This window comes from Poeciliopsis prolifica, unplaced genomic scaffold, assembly GCF_027474105.1.
Source record: "Poeciliopsis prolifica strain line A6 unplaced genomic scaffold, Auburn_PproV2 SCAFFOLD019, whole genome shotgun sequence".
Classification (NCBI taxonomy): Eukaryota; Metazoa; Chordata; class Actinopteri; order Cyprinodontiformes; family Poeciliidae; genus Poeciliopsis; species Poeciliopsis prolifica.
Genome location: NW_026562394.1, coordinates 3,532,218 through 3,552,006, shown reverse-complemented (window position 1 = coordinate 3,552,006; position 19,789 = coordinate 3,532,218). Strand labels below are relative to the sequence as shown.

Below are 19,789 nucleotides of genomic sequence, written 5' to 3'. Positions count from 1 at the left end.
ATTTGAACAGAAAGTGTAAAAAAAATTATAAACACAATAGGAATCAATATAAAAATCCTTTATTTGCTCTACATGTCCATCATCAAGAGAAAACAAACAAGTCTGTTGTTACACATTGACTGAAAAAAAGCCTCAGCTTTGTCTTCATTGCATGAAACGCATCTTTCATATGAATGAATATGTTTCAGACCAAGAATCGCTTTGAGCGAATGAAGTCTTGTTATGTCTTCGCAGTGTTTATGTCATGTTTGAAGATCCTAAAACAGACAAAGTCCCTTAAAAGAGAAACATTTGCTCTTTTTTAGGCAAGTTGGGACAATATCCTGACTTCTTGATTGAAGGTTCAGAGCAGCTGCTTATTAGATTTTATAGAGGTTCATTTTGACCTTCTTCACCCACTCTTCCTCCACTGGTGCAATGTGTATTTTTAGACAACCACAATCGAGATCAAGCAGACATTCACGATGGGGATTAAGGATTAGGACGCTGGATTATAGTACTCAAGACTGCATCTACAACATTAAAACCAAAACAGCTCGGCATTATGAAGAGCAACCTCTATATTTGTTTGTATCATTGACAAAGATTCGTACAAAGCCTAACGACTAGCATTATTTATTCCAGAGAAATACTGCTGCCAATTAGTAATGAGGTGAACCTAAATTATAAGGTTTTTATACATTTTTACGCTGAATTTTTGGATATTGCTCTCGGCAATATGGCCTGTTATGATTTGCTGACATTTGTCAGCATACTCTTAATAAAAGCTCGGTGTATTTTTTAATGCAACATAGATATAATATGTTAGACTGTGATCCTTTCTGGTCAGAAATGCTGCAAGTTTTGCAAATACTCTTTCATATCGTCTTTAAAAGGTGTGTACTAGTCTTCATTTACGCAACTCTGCTAAACAAAATATGAATACATTGTCAAACATATATAAAAGCCCTCAAAGGGAATCATTCATAGTCTCAAAAAAGCCCTGTGTGAGATAGCCAAGCAACTTTTTAAAAGTGGAGAAAATGGCAAAAAATCGAATTTACTTCGACAAATCTCACTCTACCTCCTGCTTCCTTTACGCACACAAAGAGGGAAATCACAAAGCGCTTGCATGCTGAAGGCTTTTCAAACACAGTTCATTTATGACTCTTGGAGCTAGAGGTGCACTGGTTGCAGTTTCCTGGCCGATCGCCGATCTTTAAAAGGCCTGACAGGCAGGTCTCACAGCAGCGCAGCAGAAAACAGGCTGTATTTTTGTCTTTTGCTGAGGTAGAAAAGATTATGTTGGCTGTCTGATTTATCGGCTACCCCTACTTTTAGGTGGAACCTTCATGTTATTATAAGAAAGCATCAAATCTGCCTGACAGATGAGACATCAGCTTTGGAAACCTTCTGAAACCGAGAATGCTCCAGTTGTTCTGATGACATAGATCTACTGAAGGCAGTGAAACAGACTGATACTTGTCAGGGATGAATAATAGAGGTCCGTGAATGACAGCTTAACAAAACTTTTGTTTTAAAATGTTGCTAAATTTGTAGCTGTTATTTAATCTGTAACAAAAAAAAAAACTGAAACAGCCCAAAGTGAAATGTCAGCCCTCCTGTGAATGGATGGTCATTTATGCCCTGGATGAAATTTTAAGGCACAAAAATTATGACTGCATCATATTAAATATGCCTTCAGAGTAACAAAAATCAGTCTCCTCACTTGTATGTGTTCAGGCATTTTTGAAGTACTCAGCACAATTGCTGGAAATCTGGGAAAATTGTAACAAAAAAAAAATTCCATCCCCAGAAAAAGGTTTTACTCTAAAATGCAAATCAATCTCTGATTATGAAAACAAGAATTCACTCATAAAAGTTCATTCATCAGCATTGGCAATTTGAGAACCTGAAACTAAACTGTAACTTTGTTCCAGTTCACCGACTTCCTGACTGAACTCACCCTAAACTTAACTGAATATAATAACATGCTGAGTGCTCAGGGTGATGGTTAACAAACATGCAATGTGTTCACAGCTGTTATAAATTCACATTATTAAAAGTCAGGCTACATCATAAACACCTGTACTTGATCTGCTACAAAGAAAAAAAAAATTAAAATCACCAACAGATGCCTGTTATACTAACATCAATGAATAAAATCTCATATTTTAAAGAATAATTTAATTCTTTAAAAGTAGGCCACACCAGTGATAGATAACTGGACAATTAGATAAAAACTGAACCCGACTAATGAAAACATGTAACTACTTGTTCTGTTGAATTCAAATTTTCAGGATATATTTCTAAAATGAGCCTAAACATAACATGTGCTTCTGTTTTTGTGAAGTACTGCATAATAAATACTGATGCTGCATGACGCAGACATAAAAACTTAGCCTGTATCTCTCAATCACCTAAAATATTCAGACATTTTTTCAGGGAACTTTTGTTTCTTTTAGAGTTTTTACAACTCTTGGTCCTTTCTGTCATTAAAACAAGTCTTGGCTTTCCGCCTCAGTGAAATCTGTGTAGCCCGTCACACAGCACTCTGAGAATGGAAAAAGGGAAGATACATTTCTTTTAGTTTCAGGTCCCGTTTTAAAAATTTCCCTGAATCAGCACTGGATCCGTTTTACTTCTCCCACTCTGGACACTTCAAAGGACTTTTCTGTGATTTTTCCCCCCCCCACTAACAATCCTGAAACAAATCAGAGTTTAGCCTCCAGTTTCTATGAAAGTTTCTCTTTTATTTGACCACGTAAAATAATTCTTTATTTTCACTTCATCACGAACTCTTCAGAAACTAATTTGAGAAATTCAAGCAGAACTTGCACTGAGGAGAGATTTTCCCTCAGCAATTAAAGCAGTACACTGTGTCGACATTACACTGTGAGTCAGACGGGGTCAAACTCAGGTCGCGATGGGATCACAGGTCTCCTCAGGCCGTAGACATGCTTTGGCTGCAACATAGACTCATGTGACGCTTTCTCCGTAACGTATAAAGTGCAGATTTTAAATGCTTTGGAATGATGTAATTAGAGTCATAAGGGGTAGATGTGTTTGACATGCTGTCTGTGCACACATAGCAATGAGACAAATCAAGACGGTTTCATTAATAATTAAACTTCTGGGTGAATTTTCAGACCTAATTGCATATTTCAAGTTGAATGTGTTTTCTCAATGGAGTGTTAAAAGTAACCTTTGCTTCTTCTCAGTAAAAATAAGCAAACAGATCATCTAGTTTTTCCTCTGCCTCGTTGAATGAAGATTCATTTCACCTCTGCATAATGAGTTACCCTTTTTTTTCTGGTTTCGATGATGTCATCTGAGCTTCCGGTACAATTTGCGCAGCTCATCCCAGAAGAACAGGGACAGAATGGTGTGTGGGCCGAGTCGGAAATAAGAGGCTCCCAGGCCTTTGTAGAGTCCAATGAGGCCCTCCTTTTTCAGAGTCTTGGAGAGGCAGTCACTGAATCCTTTGTAAAGCTGCCCCTAAACGAAAATTGCATTAAATGAGTAAAACAGAAGCTCTCTGTCTTTCCTTTTCATTCCCAAATCACATTACAAACACAAACTGCAACATATTTTGAGGGTATTTTGTGTAACAAAAGAACACAAGTTATGAACACTTTGTGTTGGTCCACCAGATAAAAAGGTTTGTGGTTATAATTTTACAACAATGAGGGGAAAAAAAAGCCAGAAAAGAGAAGAAGAGATCATGTCTTCTTATCTCTCACATTTCTCCGGTATCAGGTGTCCTTGTGTTTGAGTTTACATGTTTCATGCTCCAGAAGAAATAATGACACGACCATCACAGTTTAACTTACAACCCCTTCAAGAGCAAAGGGACAATGGACGCTATAAATAACCTGGAGATTAAGAGCTTCAGGGAGTCTTGACAACGAACTATGACTTTCCCACATGAGGAACGCAGCAGTTACTTGCACACTTTTGCATTTTCAAATGATTTGGCACAGAGAGAACATTATGTGCCTTTGAAAGAGCTGGAGCCCGAGGCGTCCACAAAGACTGGCCTGAAAACCACAATTTACACAAACTTGTGACAGGTTTAAGCAAATGCTTTCACACGGCTTCATATATTTTGTAATTTCTGAAAATGCCTCTCATGTCTACGAAGTATTTGTCCGACATATAATAAACCCCTGTGCGCTGGAACATGTGTGACGTACAACCCGGTGCACAGAGATGCCTTCACCTCATAGCACTTTGCCAGACTAAACGAACACCTGACTGTTAAATGGATCCAATTGGCACACAAAAGAGATAAAATCATTGAAATAATGATCAGATCATTTCAGCCTCTGAAAGCTTTCAGGAGGCCTTCATTTATGAAGTCACAATCTTCATTAGTGAAGACAAAACGTCTGCATAGCACAGAAAGAAATAAAGTAATATTATTCATCATAACGTTGCTGAGACGTTCAATGGTGCATATTTGCAGAAAATAAGGCATCTTTTATTATGAGAGTTGTAATTTTTTTTTTTACAAGTTCAAGTAAATATTTAGGTAAATATTAAATTTGACACAAAAATATGAGGCTTGAGCAATATTTACAAAACCTATACTGTTTCTGCCTTATTGTCAATTTATGTGGTGTAATTTTTGCATTTCAAAAGATGAATTATCTTTGTCTCGCTTACAATATTAACCAAGAGCTTGTTACATAAGGTGAAACTGCTATTTTGGAGGTTTTAATACCACTTACTTCCCCTGTTGTTTTACATTATGCAAGCTTATAATATCCAAAGCTTAAAACTGATCTGAGTGTCTAAATGGGAATATATTACATTACATTTTAGGGCAAATGTATATAAAATCTGTAGCGTAAACACAAGGCACCTGTAGGTCTGATGTAATGAAAAACAGACTAAAACTCATTTCACTTACTTTTCCCATATGGTCGACAGGCTGGTTGTAGAGTCGCGTGCTAACCACATCGAAAGGCGTCATTGCCAGCACCACCATCACGCTGCTGATCATGCCGGCACTTAGAGGCACCAACCAGCTGTCCCGCGGGAAAACCTTTGCAAAGATGGAAATGTAAGGCACGTGATGAGCGAGTGTCTGTTCTGAAGCAGTTCTGAGAAGAGGTCTGACTGTGCAGTGGCAGAAAATGAGCCCATCCTTACGTAGCAACTATATCTAATTTTAACTAAGTGAAACAGAGGACCTGGTTCTAAAATTAGCACCTGTGTTACATGCATACTACAGCAGCAACTGGTCACTGGTTTTCAGTATGATGAAGGCATGAGTCTTAACATACATTCCTCAGTATTGTATTTAGATTTTTAGAAAAAATCTAATCCTTCATTCCGAAGGAGGCGGAAAATGACCTGAAGGAGGCGGCTGTTGATGTTCATTCAATATTTGGGAGTGTGACCAACACAGACTGAAAAACATTGTTCATTTCCTCTGTTGCCATCGCTAAAATTACAGATTACTATTCTAAAACATTGCAGGAAATTATTGTTCACAACTTCTTCTGTTCACTAAGTGGCCCGGTAGAAAAATCCTCCGAAGACAATACAAGTGAATGGGAGAAAGCCCAGACTTTGCTGGAAGCGAAAGCAGAATTGGACAGGAAGACGATGGCTAAACTTATGATGTTTTCTCTGAACCCCACAGGTTTCAGACAAGGAACTGAAATGTCTCTTTGTGGGTCTGGTGAACCATATCAGTTCTCTATCCATCCATTTATCTGGATGATTAAATGGATGGATATTGAGTTCATGATTATCCAGCTTGACATGTTTTTTTCTTAACAGCACCAGATTTTCGTTTAAAATGAGACTCCTTTACGACACCCAGTCTAACAAGATTCACGTGACCTTTGGGAGAGAAACAGGCCGACTGCATCAAATATTATACATAGTGCATAACTGTGAGCACAGTTGGTTTATCACATATACTCTCCGCCCTGAGGAAAGTATCCCGACTGGAAAAAGTGAAACTCGCCAAGCGAAACTGAATTTAATATAGCTGCACACATAAAGAATGTAGTGTCCTAAATTACATAAGCCATAATCTCAGCCTTTCTGACAGTATATTTTAATAAACTATTCCTTTTTTTTTCCTAAGTTCACAATGTCTGTGCTACTCTGCTTTCTAATATTGATCAATAAGAGCAAGATCAGGTAGGTTCATTTATTTTTCTTCACTGAAAAGCTGCATTTTTTTAATGTCCTTTCTAAATGTTTCTGTGTAAAATGCCTACCTCCTGCAATAAAAGATGAATTTATTTAATGATTACTGCACACTTAACTAGAAGTATCAATGAATGTCTCCGCAAGAAACAGATCCACAGTAAACTGGTGAAAACCCTTTTACCTATTTAACTGTTGTAGGCCAGTGAGAGGCCAGCAGCGTATGTGTCTGTTCATATAAAACACAAGGCTGTTCTGTATGTCGGACATTCAGCAGCTTGTAAATGAGCCAATGATGGAGGAGGTGTTGGGAGGAAGGGTTCGGCCCCCGCTTCCTTCTGGGGACTTTTCACAAAGGAGCAAGTTACACAACTTTGTTGAATAATGGTTGAATAATTCCTAGAATTCTTCCTGTCAAGTACAGATAACACTCTTTAATCATCAGGATACTTCTGGAGTATTTAGGACTCCCTTCAGGCAGGATGACAAACCAGTAAACTGCAGCACTGGTTGTGCAAGTCAAACCAGATGGGCCCAGTGAAAGGTGCTGGATTTCTACTCCAGTGGAGTGCATCACAGAGCGTTTTGTCATTGCTACAATGACTGTTTGTGTAATCAGTGTAGAGCTACTGATCAAATGATTACATCAGCAACGAGGGAGCCTAAACCCTAGCAGCTACAACAGCTGGAACAATTTGTTCTGCAAGGCTAAGAATAGGCCTTGGACCACAAGGTGTGATAACCTTGACTGAAAAATAGTCAAATGTTCATATTTAAAATATAGCACCTTTACAAGTTTTACATACTTGTTGCCTTCTCCCAGTGCTCCCTGCGCTCACTAGAAACAACCAATCAGAGCCAGGAGGCGGGTGTTAGCGCTGTCAATCACAGTCTTGTGCTCATACTGCAACTTTCACGTAGTAACAGAAAAGCAATAGTTATTGCTAGAGTAGCACATGATAACTTTTACAGTCATAGTTAAACATGCCTTAACATTTCTTGATTGTTATGGTGATTTTGCCATGTAGAGCTCAGTAAAAATATGCAATAAACATCTACTAAATTTAGTACTAGTTTTGAAGTGCCTAGAAAATTTAACCTTACAATTATTTCCCTATTTATAGTGGGAGTATAATAAGCAATGATGACTGGTTATTTAGTCAGGCTATCTGCTCTGGTAGATAAATTCCTAGGTGTTCAGAGGCCCGTTCCTCCAGTGAGTTCTGAGTTTTCTCCAGAGTCGCCTCCCAGCGGAAACCTCCTCCCCAGGAGAACCACCTCAACTTTCAATATGGAGAAACGGTGGCTCTACTTCAACCTCAGCCCAGATGAGGAGTCACTTTCCAGACTGATCACTCTGTGAAGGAAATTCATTTTGGCCACTTGTAATCGGGATCTTATCCAAACCTTTGAAACATTTGGGGCACCTGATTCCAGTAAACTACGAACCTTAAATATGATTAGTTAACCCAGATACTTCCAAACAGTCAAGTCGTTTATAAAACAGGCACACATAAGAAAGCTTATTAAACATTTCACATCTTGGCAGGATGCCATCTTCATCAAACCCAAAAATGAATATTTCCCAACCTTCAGGTCGACGACTAGCTCCTTAGAGGAGGAGAAAGTTGAGAGCTGGGTTGCAGAGCCTATGCTGACCCTTGGTATAGCAGCACTGGAGCCCCTCCACAATCCCAGCATGCCATGCTGCCTGTAGATGACTTTGAGAGCGTGGATCATCCCCTGAAGCAGGGGAGGAACACATGAGAAAACTACACTTACATTTTCACCGTGTGAAATGTAAGTGTAGTGACTGTACCTCGTGTCTGTGCTGATGTCCCACTGCAATGGAGGAGGTAGACTGACTCTGCAGGTGTGTCTTCACCTGTCGGTGTGCAGAGCTCGTCGTTATAAGCCAGAGGTGACACCTGTTCAAAGTGAGGCCCACTACTCACCAGGTACACGGGGCTTCCCATGACGGCGCCCACCACCCCGGCGCACGCTCCCGCTAACGTGGTTTTCACGGCGCTGACCCTCCCGTCGGTGTGGATGTAACCTGCAGACTCGATGATGGCGTAGGAGCCGAGCCGGACCCCGTTCATGAAGAACTGGTAGAACAGCCCGGGGACCAGCCCTTTCTGCAAGCCGGCGAGTCCGTCCACTTTACCGATGGTGTAGAAAGCGTGGAAAACGTTGCGATAGTAAACCTGGTAGGAGCCGCGGCTCTTCAGCTCACCCTGAAGTTGCATCCGCGTCTTGACGACCTCCAGCGGGTTGGTGAAGAGGCACGCTCCGCAGGCCGCCGCGCCGCCCAACACGAAGTCCATCCCGGTCGGCGGCGGAGGTCGGGCTCGCTAACACCGGTTTCCGTCCTTCATGTCGGTGACATGTTGCTCAGCTGCGATGTCCCCGCCCACTCTCACTGTACGACTCCCCCACTCGCTACAGCGTCACATGCATGGCCGCTTATCTGAAGCTAGCAGGCGGTGCTACTTCACGGGCTTCCTGTACTGTCGGAACTTTCGCAAACAAAGGTCAAAGGCGAAATATCCGCTGAATGTGGAGAAAGAAAACGGCCTCTTCGCAAATGTATCTGGATTTAACTCTTATTCTATGTGATTTCCGGTTTATTTGAATCTATTTTGTGTTTTTAAGTCACGCATTAAGAAACACACATGACGGATAAAAACGAAAAAAAAAGAAAGTCACAATCAAAAATGAACGGCAACATTGAGTCCATCATAACCACAAACAGAAACTTCTTGCTCTCTGTTTCTCCGGCACAAGATACAGATACACAAAACCCACATTTACATCTAACCCAGTTTTATCCCACATTTCATCCTTTCCTTGAACACCTCATCTTTGAAAAAAAACACAAAAAAACACACGTGTTCGTCCTCATCGTGGGCCTTTCCGATGGCCATGAACAGGCTTTGTCTTGTTTCAGATCATATTTACAGGATCGTGCATAAAGCAATTGAAACCAAAGCAGCATTAATGTATGCGCTTCACTGAAAACACATTTTTGCTTCGCTGTACATTAATCCTCCAAACAGAAAAATAAATTCAACCTAAGTTTACTGACGTCCAAAACCTCGTTTAATTACATCTATTTCATCAGTTGACAGAGATGTAAACACTATAGCAACAACAATGTCAACATTTGTAATAGGAGTTATATTTTTCTTCTTTTAACTTTAGGGCATTATTAAACACTGATAAGTCCTCTGACGATAGGCGAGAAGGCCTTTCAGTCGGTGGCTCCAAGGCTGGGGAGCAGTTTGACCTCGCAGCTCCTTTTTGCTGACTGTGGATGGTTTTAAAAAGCAACTAAAAACTTTTTTTTTTTTTTTTTTACTTTCCCAGGCTTTTATCTCTTGATTTTATTGTGTTTTTTAAAAACACAATATCTTGGTATTATGTTTTGTATGGTCTTAAGGCTGATTTCTGTTGCACAGATTTTATATCTGTGAAAAGCGATTTATTAATAAACTTTACTTATTTACTTTACTCAGATTAGAATTATAAAACAAATGCTGGATTGTTACATTTATACATGGCCATTTTATTCACCAACAAGTGTGTTTTATGTTGATTTGAAGAGCAATGAAGAGCAATATATTAGAACATTTAATCTTATAAAGTCCAATATTGTATAAAACAATATATTTACTGTGTTTTTTACTGAGTTAAATTAATTGAAAAATTATTTATTTTCCTTTTAGATGTAGTTAATTAATAACATCTTAGAGACGTAACTTGATATCATTTTAGTATGTAAATTGAATTCTTAATAAGCAAGATTGGGCTTCTTTGGGTTCTGTGCTATCACTCTGTCCTCTTTAGCTACAAGATCTAAATCCCTCTTCTCCGTTTCTTTAACCACCCACTAAATCCTCTCACCTGAAACGTACTCTCTTAATTCTGATGTCCTCCTTTTTAATTGATTACCGAGAAGCCTGCTGCAGGCAGAGAGAAGTTCAAAGGTTATGCTGAATTCTTGTGCAGACATGAATTTGTCTGAAACTTCCAGGATAATAATCCCGGTCAGATCCGAGCTGGACTGTAATCCCCTCACTCTGTGGCATCAAACTGAAATCACATTATTGCTCATTTTATTTCCTCGTTAGTTTATAAAAAATATCATTAAATTGAATAAGGGTGGAAATGATCAGACAAAACAAATCATCCTGTTTAAGGTTGATTAGATAATTGAAAAACCTGTGACGCTACAAACCTTCTCATGAGCTGGATTTCCTATGATCATGGCTCTGTCTGAGTGATCCAAGTCGCTTCTGCCTTTTATTATCCGGCTGTAATCCTCAGCAGCCAGTGAGCTGCCAAACGGCGTCTTAGGAGCAGAGTGAACCTCAACCTGAAGTCTTCACCTTCCCATCACATCCCATTGCAGGAAGAGGAGATGAGAGGAGCTCTCTGACAGGACAGAGATCATTCTGCTTGTGCTGATTGATTTAAAAAGAAAAAAAAAACAGTAAAGAGGGACGAAAACGTTTATGTTTTTGGATCTAAAGTCCTAAATTTTAATCAGTGTTTCCAGAAGCGGAAGAAAAACAGCACGGTAAGAACCACTTTCTTATCTCATGCATGTAACAATTAAGACGGGGATCTTTGCAAAATCAAAAATCACAACATTTCTTTGTTTTGCTGATGATTTTATTGACTGTGATAAACATGCTGAAATAAAATTGAGGCAAAGTACATCGATCAAAACAAATCTCTTTCTGTTTTTCTTTTATAATTACATATGACTAAAACACAGAGAGGTCAGGCTTGGTCTCAGAGAACCACTAATTAACAGTCATTGGTTTATGAAGGGTAATTAACAGGAAGATCAGCGATTCATACGGAAAGCCGTGGAGTTTATGGTCAGAGTTAAATGGATTAAAAGAACCAGCGTGTTACTATCTGCTCCAACAGCACCGGGTCAGGCATGAAATAAACAACCAGAGTGACCTGCTGATCCACATTATGCTCTGCTCTCAAATAAATGTCTTTTTAATACTAATAAAATTATATTTACTGTGAAAATAAAATAGTTTGATTTAAAAAAGATATTTGATCAACTGCTCCTTGATTTAGTCTTGCAAGATAAAAAAAATAGTTGCAGTCTTAAACTATTTAACATTTATGAACTGATTAATTAATTTATTAACTTAATTAGACCTAATTGAACAAATGTTTAAAAAATAAAACAATGACAAACAAAAACTGTGCGACATAAAGGAACTCAATTTAGATAAAGAAATATTGCTTACATTTATGTTGAGACATCATTAGAGAGAGTATAAGAAAATAAAAATACAAAATCAGCTGAGAATGAAATGCTTGCTTATATTCACATGTAATTAACCAAATTCCTAGTTTCTTATATATTCAGACATATGGATATTTCACACCAATTTTGAGAAAACTGAAAGAATCAAGTGATTAAAAAAAATAATTTAAAAAAGACCTTTTAAAAAGGAGAATTTGAAACGCAGGTTATGAATCTGGTGATAAAAGAACCTGAAACTGAAGGGAAACTTGCTTGGTGTAAACCAGAGAGCAGTTCTCCAGAAATGTGTCGTGGTTTGGGGATGTTTTCCAGCAGCAGGGTTGTTGTCACAATATGAAGGATGTTTCTGCTTTGACAGAAGCAATCGTTCACATTTGACTTGTGAACAGCAGAGTGCAGCAGATCCCAACGTCATTTAACTCCAGTTCCAATACCTTAATCTGTAGTTTAAAGCAGGTGTCCAGGAGTAGATTAAACAGCCAATCTTTGGATTAATATATTAGAGGTAAGTGACTGATGTATTAGAGACTTATTTAAGTATTTAAAGAGTATTTAAATATTTAAAGAAAGTGTATTTAAGGAATCACAAATTAATATTGGAAGCACAATTAAAATAAGCATCTTAAAATACGTTTCCCATTTTGTGCGTTGCAGCTTGCCTGAACAAGAAGCAGGAACATTTATAATCTCATGCAGAATTACCTGGTTTTCTATATGTTGTCACAATAAGAAGTCTGGTTTTTAATGGAAACAGTGCTACCCCAAAATGTCAACCATTCATTGTCTCTGTCCGCTCTGACTCCAGTTGGCATTGAAAAGACTGGCGAATAATTTGTCTCAATGCGTTAATAAATGGTGCCAGAAGACTTACTTCTCACTCAAATCATTTTGATTTATGAATCTGAAGTTACCTATGCTCCACTTCCAATATTTGAGTCTTATGACATGTTAAAATACTGTGACTGTTCATAACTGTAATATCTAAGGAGGAATATAATGAAATGAGGTCAGACACCATAATCTGACATACAGCTGTTATAGGAGGGGAAGATAATGGCAGAGGAATCTGAGAAAAACCTCCCGGAAAATGAAGGTGGGAGTGTTAGGAAAAAACACGTCCCTCACAGAGTAGATGTGAAAATTGTATCTCTTAAATAAAACTGTGTCTCCCTCATTGAGTCATCTTTGCTTTCAAGTATATATGAGAATTATTGTTTGTGGCTGAATTAATCACAAATGTGGCCTTAATCACTTGCATAGTTTTAAATGTCATCAATGGCGCTCTCCCACAAGATGCTGCCCTGGGCGGTTGCCCATTTTGCCCATTATCAGAAACTGTCACTTATTGGATGTCATTGACTGGAGGAAACATCGGCTCAACTCTTCACACTGTGGATGGGGAAATCCAGTCCTGAAAGACAAATTTCCTGGAGACTTTGAGATGTGTTTTGATTTGTTTAACACACAGTATGCGTTCAAACAGGAAGTCATCTTAAATATGCAGGACGATGGTCCTCCGTGACTGGAAAAGCAAAATCTTAGCTTTATATGAACAACAGCAAAATTTAATTTTCATTAAAGGGAGAGAGAGAGAGAGAAAAAAAGGCTTTTCAAAGATATTTTAATCTTTAATGTATAATATTTTTTTCAGGATTTATGTTCTGAGAAACATATGAGAGCAGCCACAGCTGCCCAGGATTACAAATCATCCATTGGCTTTTAGTTTGAACGGAGCTGATAGGCACTCAATGCAATACCCAAATCCAGGATTGATCATTTATCAATACATCCTTAAAATATAGAAAAACAGTGATTACTATTTAAGCAATCAGCAAAGAGTGCCTGTGTAACAACTGATGGTGGTTATTTAAGCTCAAAGCACTTTAAAGGCATTACATAGTGCTTTTCTTAATATTCTTATCCTCCTTCTCTTGACAAAGGTAAAGCGATGGACATCGGTAGTTTGGAAACTGTCGTAGCAAACTCAGCTTACGTGTCAGCCTGAGGCGGCGCGGATGGATGTGCAGCCGCCGCCATGCGCGACAAAAAAATGCGTGCCAAGCTGAAGCTTCTTCACGTCAGAGACTGCCAACACGTGAAGACCACTGTAGACACAACCTTTGAAAGCATGTGCACCAAACAACCCATCGGCAAGCGCTTGTTTCAGCAGTTCCTCCAGAGTAGTGCCTCCTACAAAGATGCTGGAGAGCTGTGGAAAGACATAGAAGACTAAGGTATAAGTCAGGAGAAGGCCCGGAGGATGGTCAACACGTATTATGAGACAGCTTCAAAGCATTTCTGCAGTTTCCTGCAGAAGGCATCAAAAAGGTTGTAGATATTTTCAAAGCAGGGTTATGTCTTAAAATGTCCCAAACATTAAACTCCACGCAGACGACTGTCCAATCCAGCTACTGAAAGTAGAAAAAGAAATGTAAACTTATCAAGACAAGCAGTTCAGAGGCCCCTGGTCACTCTGGAGGAGCTGCAGAGATCCAAATAGGAGAATCTACTTATCAAACCCCTCTTAGTTTTGGATTGCATAAATCTGAGAGAAGGTTGTTGAACTTATTAAAAAAATGCACATTGTTGGGGACACATAAAACCTGAAAGAAGAAGAGACAATAAGCATTCTTTGTATCCAGAAAAGTCCATCGATATGTTGAGGGGAGATGATCCTAAACATTCAGTCAAGGTTACAAAACCTGGTTTAGATCAAGTATATTTATGTCTCCAGTTAAAGTTCAGATCCATGCCGAACTCATCTAATCTATTTTCAACCCAAACTGTTTTAATCTCCTTCCAAACCACAACAGTGGTTTCTGTGATCAAATTTACTTACTGGACTTCACAATAACAACTGAACTCATCACAAACACTCCCTCTGCACAAGGATCTTATGACTTGAATACCATTTGTTTGACTATATATATATAAAATGCGGTTTTGTGAGGAGAAATATCTTAATATGAATCATATCTCAAAAACAAAAAGATCTGTTGTGCATTTATCACAGACCAGCTGATGATAAAATGTGTTTGTTCTGTTAAAATTGTAGCTTCTTCTTTAAGTAAGAAGAAGCTACAATTAATAAATCTCGCTGAAACTCTGTAAATCACATGTCTCAAAGAGAAATGTTTAAAGGCGGCTCAACGAGGGGACAAAAGGTCTGATATGCTGAACAGTAGATTGTGCAGTTCAGTAAAACAGACGTTGACTTTTCCTGGAAGTGCTGTTAATGCTTTTTTTTTTTATGTTTAGGGTGCGATTGTGGAGAAACGTATCCTTGCCAAAGTTCACAGCCGTTTTATAGTGACCCTGGCTTATGCATTCCAGACCAAGACTGACCTTTGTCTGGTCATGACCCTTATGAATGGTGGAGATCTCAAGTACTCTTTCTAAACACTCTGCAGGAAAGAAACATGTTATGGAATCATTTCCCTTGAGATCAGAGTTAAATCCTTTCAATTAGCCAAAGCTAATATGCTATCGAGACAAATGTTATTGGCTGTGCTTTTAAGGATGCTAAATGACCTAAAAATAATTTCCTATGTTTTTACTCTAATCAGTATTACATCTGCTCTTCATTCCTCAGGTTTCACATGTATAACGTAGACGAGAAGAATCCAGGTTTTGATGAGAAGAGAGCACGGTTTTACACAGCTCAGATTATCTGTGGGTTGGAGCATCTTCATCAGCACAGGATCATCTACCGGGACCTGAAGCCAGAGAACATTCTGCTGGACGATGCCGGTCGGCCACTTACTCCATTTTATCAAGTGATTCATGTCTTTTCAATACTTAACTATGTTGTCCGGCTCTCGTCTCAAACATTGAAACCATGACCTTTTTGCTCAGGTCATGTCCGGCTGTCAGATTTGGGTCTTGCTGTTGAGCTTCCACCTGGAAAAGATAAAACTAGAGGCTATGCTGGGACTCCAGGTAAATGCAAAGTAATAAAAGTGCCATCAAAATCTGTCCAGATAAAATGAATGCTGTGTTGTAAATTCAGGATCACCTTGTTTTCATTCCTAAAGGTTTTATGGCTCCAGAGTTGCTACAGAAGTTACAATATGACTACATGGAGAGATGATTGCTGCTAAAGGTCCATTTACAGTACGCGGAGAGAAGGTACTTTGTTAATTTGATAAGTTTATTTTTAAAGCTTCCCAAAAAATCAATCAATCAATCAATCAATCAAGTTTATTTGTACAGCACATTTCAGCAGAAAGGCAGTTCAAAGTGCTTTGCATCATAAAAACACAAAATTATTAACCCTTGAACTGTTGGAGTTTTCAGACTTTAATTAGCTAAAACGGTGTGATTGATTCTGTGGTCTGTGAAGGACTCATAGCAGCTTAGATTTAATGGAAAAACGCGCTGCGGGAAGGCAACAACAGAGTGATGAGAGACAATAATGATTACTAGAAATTATAGTTCACTATCAGCAAAGTGAATTTCAGCCGTGAAGGGAACTGAGGTTATATGGAAATACGAGAAACGACTGAACCAAAGCTGAGAAAGAAATCAGAAACAGGAAACACGTTAAACTTAGTTTAGCGCAGATCTCAAAGAAAGAGGTGTCGCAATAAAACAGGACAGAAGATCTAAAGGAAATGATTATTTCAACTTTAAAGGGACAGTATTATGTCAAATTTACTACTTTGAGTTTCACATCTTTTTCTGTTTCATGTTATTCCCTCATCAAAAACATACCTGTAGTGTTTGAGAAATTCTTTCATCTCTTGGAGAAACCATTGATATAATATGACATAAAGTGCCATGATAGATCTAGACGTGCTGCTTCCGCCTCACAGAGCACTTTACCTCCACTCCTTCAGACTAGCCAGCTGCAATTAGCAAACCCCTGGTAGAAGTGTGCACAGTAACATAGGAGCTACTTCTCAGTGAGATGCTGTTGTGATGACTTCCTGAAGGCAGAGTCTTAGAAAGAGTAGAAATTTTTAAAGTGACTTCCAAGGCATTATATTACAAAGTAAAAATTATTTTTTTAGTCATATTCAAGATCTATAGCTTTTTCTTTCTTTTCTTCTTCCTTTTTCTTTTTTTTTTTTTTACAATTGCAGTTAACATAGTTACTTGATTGGTCTAAAACATGCCACATAATACAACTTTAAAATTGTTGTATTATAAAAGGATAAGGAAAGCACAGAGTGACAAAAACCCACAAAGCCAAAGATGACAAAATAATTTTTGTCTGTCACATAAAATCCTACAAATACATTTATAGTTGCAATGTGACAAGGCAGCGTATAAAAAGGCAACATTTTCTCTTTGTTCAGGTGGAAAATGACGAGGTTGCTAGAAGAACCTTGAATGATCCTGTTTTCTATCCGCCGAGCTTCAGCAAGGAGTGCAAGAACCTTTGTGAAGGTCTGATGGAGAAAAACCCGGCAAAACGACTGGGCTTCAAGGACAACGAATGCACAGAGCTCAAAAATCTGCCATTCTTCAAAGAAATTAACTGGGGGCGCCTGGAAGCAGGTCAAATCAACTGCACTCAACTAAAATAAACCTCTAATATGCAAATGAAAGTTGATTTAACAAAGATATAGATATGCTAAAGTAAAACTGATTAATCGTCCTTGTTTTTAAAGGCGTGCTACCTCCACCATTTGTCCCTGATCCCAAAATGGTCTACGCCAAAGACATCAGCACAATCAAAGGAGGGGTCCTGGACAATGAGGACGCAGAGTTTTACCATGATTTTGCTTCTGGAAACATCCCGCTTCCCTGGCAGGAAGAGATGATAGAGACAGGCGTGTTTGGAGAAAAGAACGTCTGGGGCGAGGGTGGCAAGCTGCCCAATGATCTCGACCCAAACTACGTGGAGGCCAAAGGTGGAGTCTGTGTGCTGCTGTGAGCGAGAGACGGAAACAGAGCGGAAAGAAGAAAATATTGCCAACTTAAGCATTAGCCTTTGTCTTGGAAAACAAAACGTTCGCTTATTTACCAGGAAGAATGAACTGATACTGAAGATTTCTGAGCAAGAATCATACTTATGAAACTGATAACAGAGTTTTCTCTGTAACAGAAACTCATTTGCACCAGGTTTGATCTCACCAATTAACCAGAGACAGGAGAAGCTTAGAGAAACTCCCTGCAGGAGAGAGATGGGAGGAAGGCACCGTGCACGTGACTGATAAGACATAAAAGGAGAGTTTTATGTGTTAAGCTTCACTTCTTCTTCCTTTTCTTTTCTCAGGCGCTGATATTTACTCCGATTTCCTTAATAAAATATCTAAAGACAAATGTGCATTTCTCTCTATTCAGTGTATCGCTCTCTCTCAAAACGAAAAAGATTTTTCCCAAACACCTTTTAGCACATCTCAAATGCACAAATACACAACTTGTATGTCTTTTTTAGTCCATAAAATATCACAGTGTTAAAGTATTTCCTAACAAATGTCAATGTGGCTACAGTCAAATGAATATAATGTAAACTTATAAGATTATCTGTCACTGTTGTATGAATGAAAATGTGTCTTTCTGTATTCTGTCTTTCTCGTTTTAAAGGGTTTGAAATTAAAATATATTTTCCTTTTTTAATAGCAACATTGTTTAGTGAATACAAAAAAGTGGGTTTGAATTAAGTAAGGTCAAAAATTGTTTGTGTTCTTAGGGCACAATGTTTTTTTAAATTTTTTTTAAAATAATTATATTTATTTTTCCTGGTTGTTTTTCATTGGAAATGGACGCTGATCATAGATGTATTTCTTTTCAATCTTAGGTAAAACATTTACAGTTTACATCTGAACTTGAACAAACTGACTGATATTGTGTTAATAATTTTTATTCCTTTTTTATTTTTCATTAATTTTGTTTCAAGTTTTTGCGTACAAGATTATCATTTACCTGAGGTGTTGTTACTTTTAAATTTTATGTAACAAGTTTTTCTTACTTACGTTCACAGTTAGGTATTTGTTTTGTCTGGAGAAAAAGGTTTTTGAGGTGATTCTAAATGAATCAAAAGGAAGGAAATATTTTGGAAAATAAAACTTTTGCTTATTTACCAGGAAGAATGAACTGATAATGAAGGTTTCTGAGCAAGTGCCATACTTATGGAACTGATAACAGAGTTTTCTCTGTAACAGAAACTCATTTGCACCAGGTTTGATCTCACCAATTAACCAGAGACAGGAGAAGCTTAGAGAAACTCCCTGCAGGAGAGAGATGGGAGGAAGGCACCGTGTACGTGACTGATAAGACATAAAAGGAGAGTTTTATGTGTTAAGCTTCACTTCTTCTTCCTTTTCTTTTCTCAGGCGCTGATATTTACTCTGATTTCCTTAATAAAATATCTAAAGACAAATGTGCATTTCTCTGATTGATTCAATGTATCGCACTCTCCCAAAATGAAAAAGATTTTTACACCTTTTAGCACATCTCAAAGTGGCGAAGACTGACAGACAGACGGCTAAACAACCAGACATCTAAGTTGTTGCAAAAGCAGACAAAAGTGAGCTGCATAAAAAGTTAGTTGCATAAAGTCTGAAAAACAGAAACAGTTTTCAGGAGTTTTCGTCGTCACCTGAAAGCTTATTATGATTTTCACAACTGGGATTCCAGGAACAACCTGTGACATTCCTATCCAGATCAATGCTTTCCTTCTAACCCCACAAAGCCTTGAAGTAACCTTCATTCTTTCACGCCTTGCACTCATTCAAACGCAGACAAGCAAACACTGAATTACAACATGAAGGTGTGGTTCACAAGCTCTCATCAGCAAGACACATGCAAGACGTGGACTGGCCTCATGAAGCGAGTTTAATGCAGAATCAGCATATAATGGTCTCTTTGAATCACTTTAGACAAATAATCATAAGTAAAAAGTCTTTGTTTCGATGTGATAAAGTAGATGTTCCTCAGAAGTATCTTTATTATTCCCTTTTATTTAAGGAGAAACTTAAAAATACAGGTTTAGCAACACTAGAATACAATCCAACTGAGAAAAAACAGAAAACTTGATTCACTGGCTTTTTTTTTTCTTTCAGAGATATTTGACCACAGGTTATTTCCTAACTATTTAGGAAATAATTAGAGACTAAAGTACCACAGTAAAAATCATTATACTTCCTTCCATAATTTATTACATTATTCCAAACAGTAATTCAAGCTAAACCTGGACAGCTGAAAAGGTTTAATGCTCTTTAAATCCATCTCAGTCTTAAATTTTACACAAGATGTTGAGATTTGCACAGAAAGTGCAAACATTATATTGAACTGGGATGTGAAAAATGCATATATGTGAATATATATCATTACCACAAATTACCAGAACATTTCTCAGATGCATATTATAAACCCAGCTGTTCACAACAA

At 38.1% G+C, this 19,789-nt stretch overlaps 2 protein-coding genes across 2 annotated transcripts; one reads left to right on the top strand and one right to left on the bottom strand.

Moving 5' to 3' along the window:
• Nucleotides 1–43: 43 nt before the first annotated feature.
• On the bottom strand, nucleotides 44–8,624 carry slc25a35 (solute carrier family 25 member 35). The gene is made up of 5 exons (XM_055043645.1): nucleotides 8,106–8,624; nucleotides 7,970–8,035; nucleotides 7,741–7,893; nucleotides 4,895–5,029; nucleotides 44–3,477 (listed from the first exon to the last, which is right to left on the bottom strand). Exons 1-5 carry the CDS (start codon nucleotides 8,475–8,477, stop codon nucleotides 3,307–3,309), a joined length of 897 nt encoding a protein of 298 aa, XP_054899620.1. The 5' UTR covers nucleotides 8,478–8,624; the 3' UTR covers nucleotides 44–3,306.
• Nucleotides 8,625–10,638: 2,014 nt separating this feature from the next.
• Nucleotides 10,639–17,903, top strand: grk1b (G protein-coupled receptor kinase 1 b). Its single transcript, XM_055043876.1, is given in 9 exon segments — nucleotides 10,639–10,732; nucleotides 13,390–13,766; nucleotides 14,708–14,835; nucleotides 15,042–15,199; nucleotides 15,305–15,388; nucleotides 15,484–15,528; nucleotides 15,531–15,577; nucleotides 16,750–16,951; nucleotides 17,065–17,903. Coding segments are annotated over 8 exon segments (1,299 nt in total). The 5' UTR covers nucleotides 10,639–10,732; nucleotides 13,390–13,397; the 3' UTR covers nucleotides 17,331–17,903.
• The last annotated feature ends 1,886 nt before the right edge of the window (nucleotides 17,904–19,789 follow it).

Bases quoted from the DNA above. Each gene is read 5' to 3' on its own strand.
- slc25a35 (XM_055043645.1), bottom strand. From the start codon at position 8,477: ATGGACTTCGTGTTGGGCGGCGCGGCGGCCTGCGGAGCGTGCCTCTTC. The intron at 8,036-8,105 runs GTGAGTAGTGGG...GCACACCGACAG, and splicing joins TGGGAAGCCCCGTGTACCTG to GTGAAGACACACCTGCAGAG. The intron at 5,030-7,740 runs GTTGGGAAATAT...ATCTTTGCAAAG, and splicing joins AGCTAGTCGTCGACCTGAAG to GTTTTCCCGCGGGACAGCTG.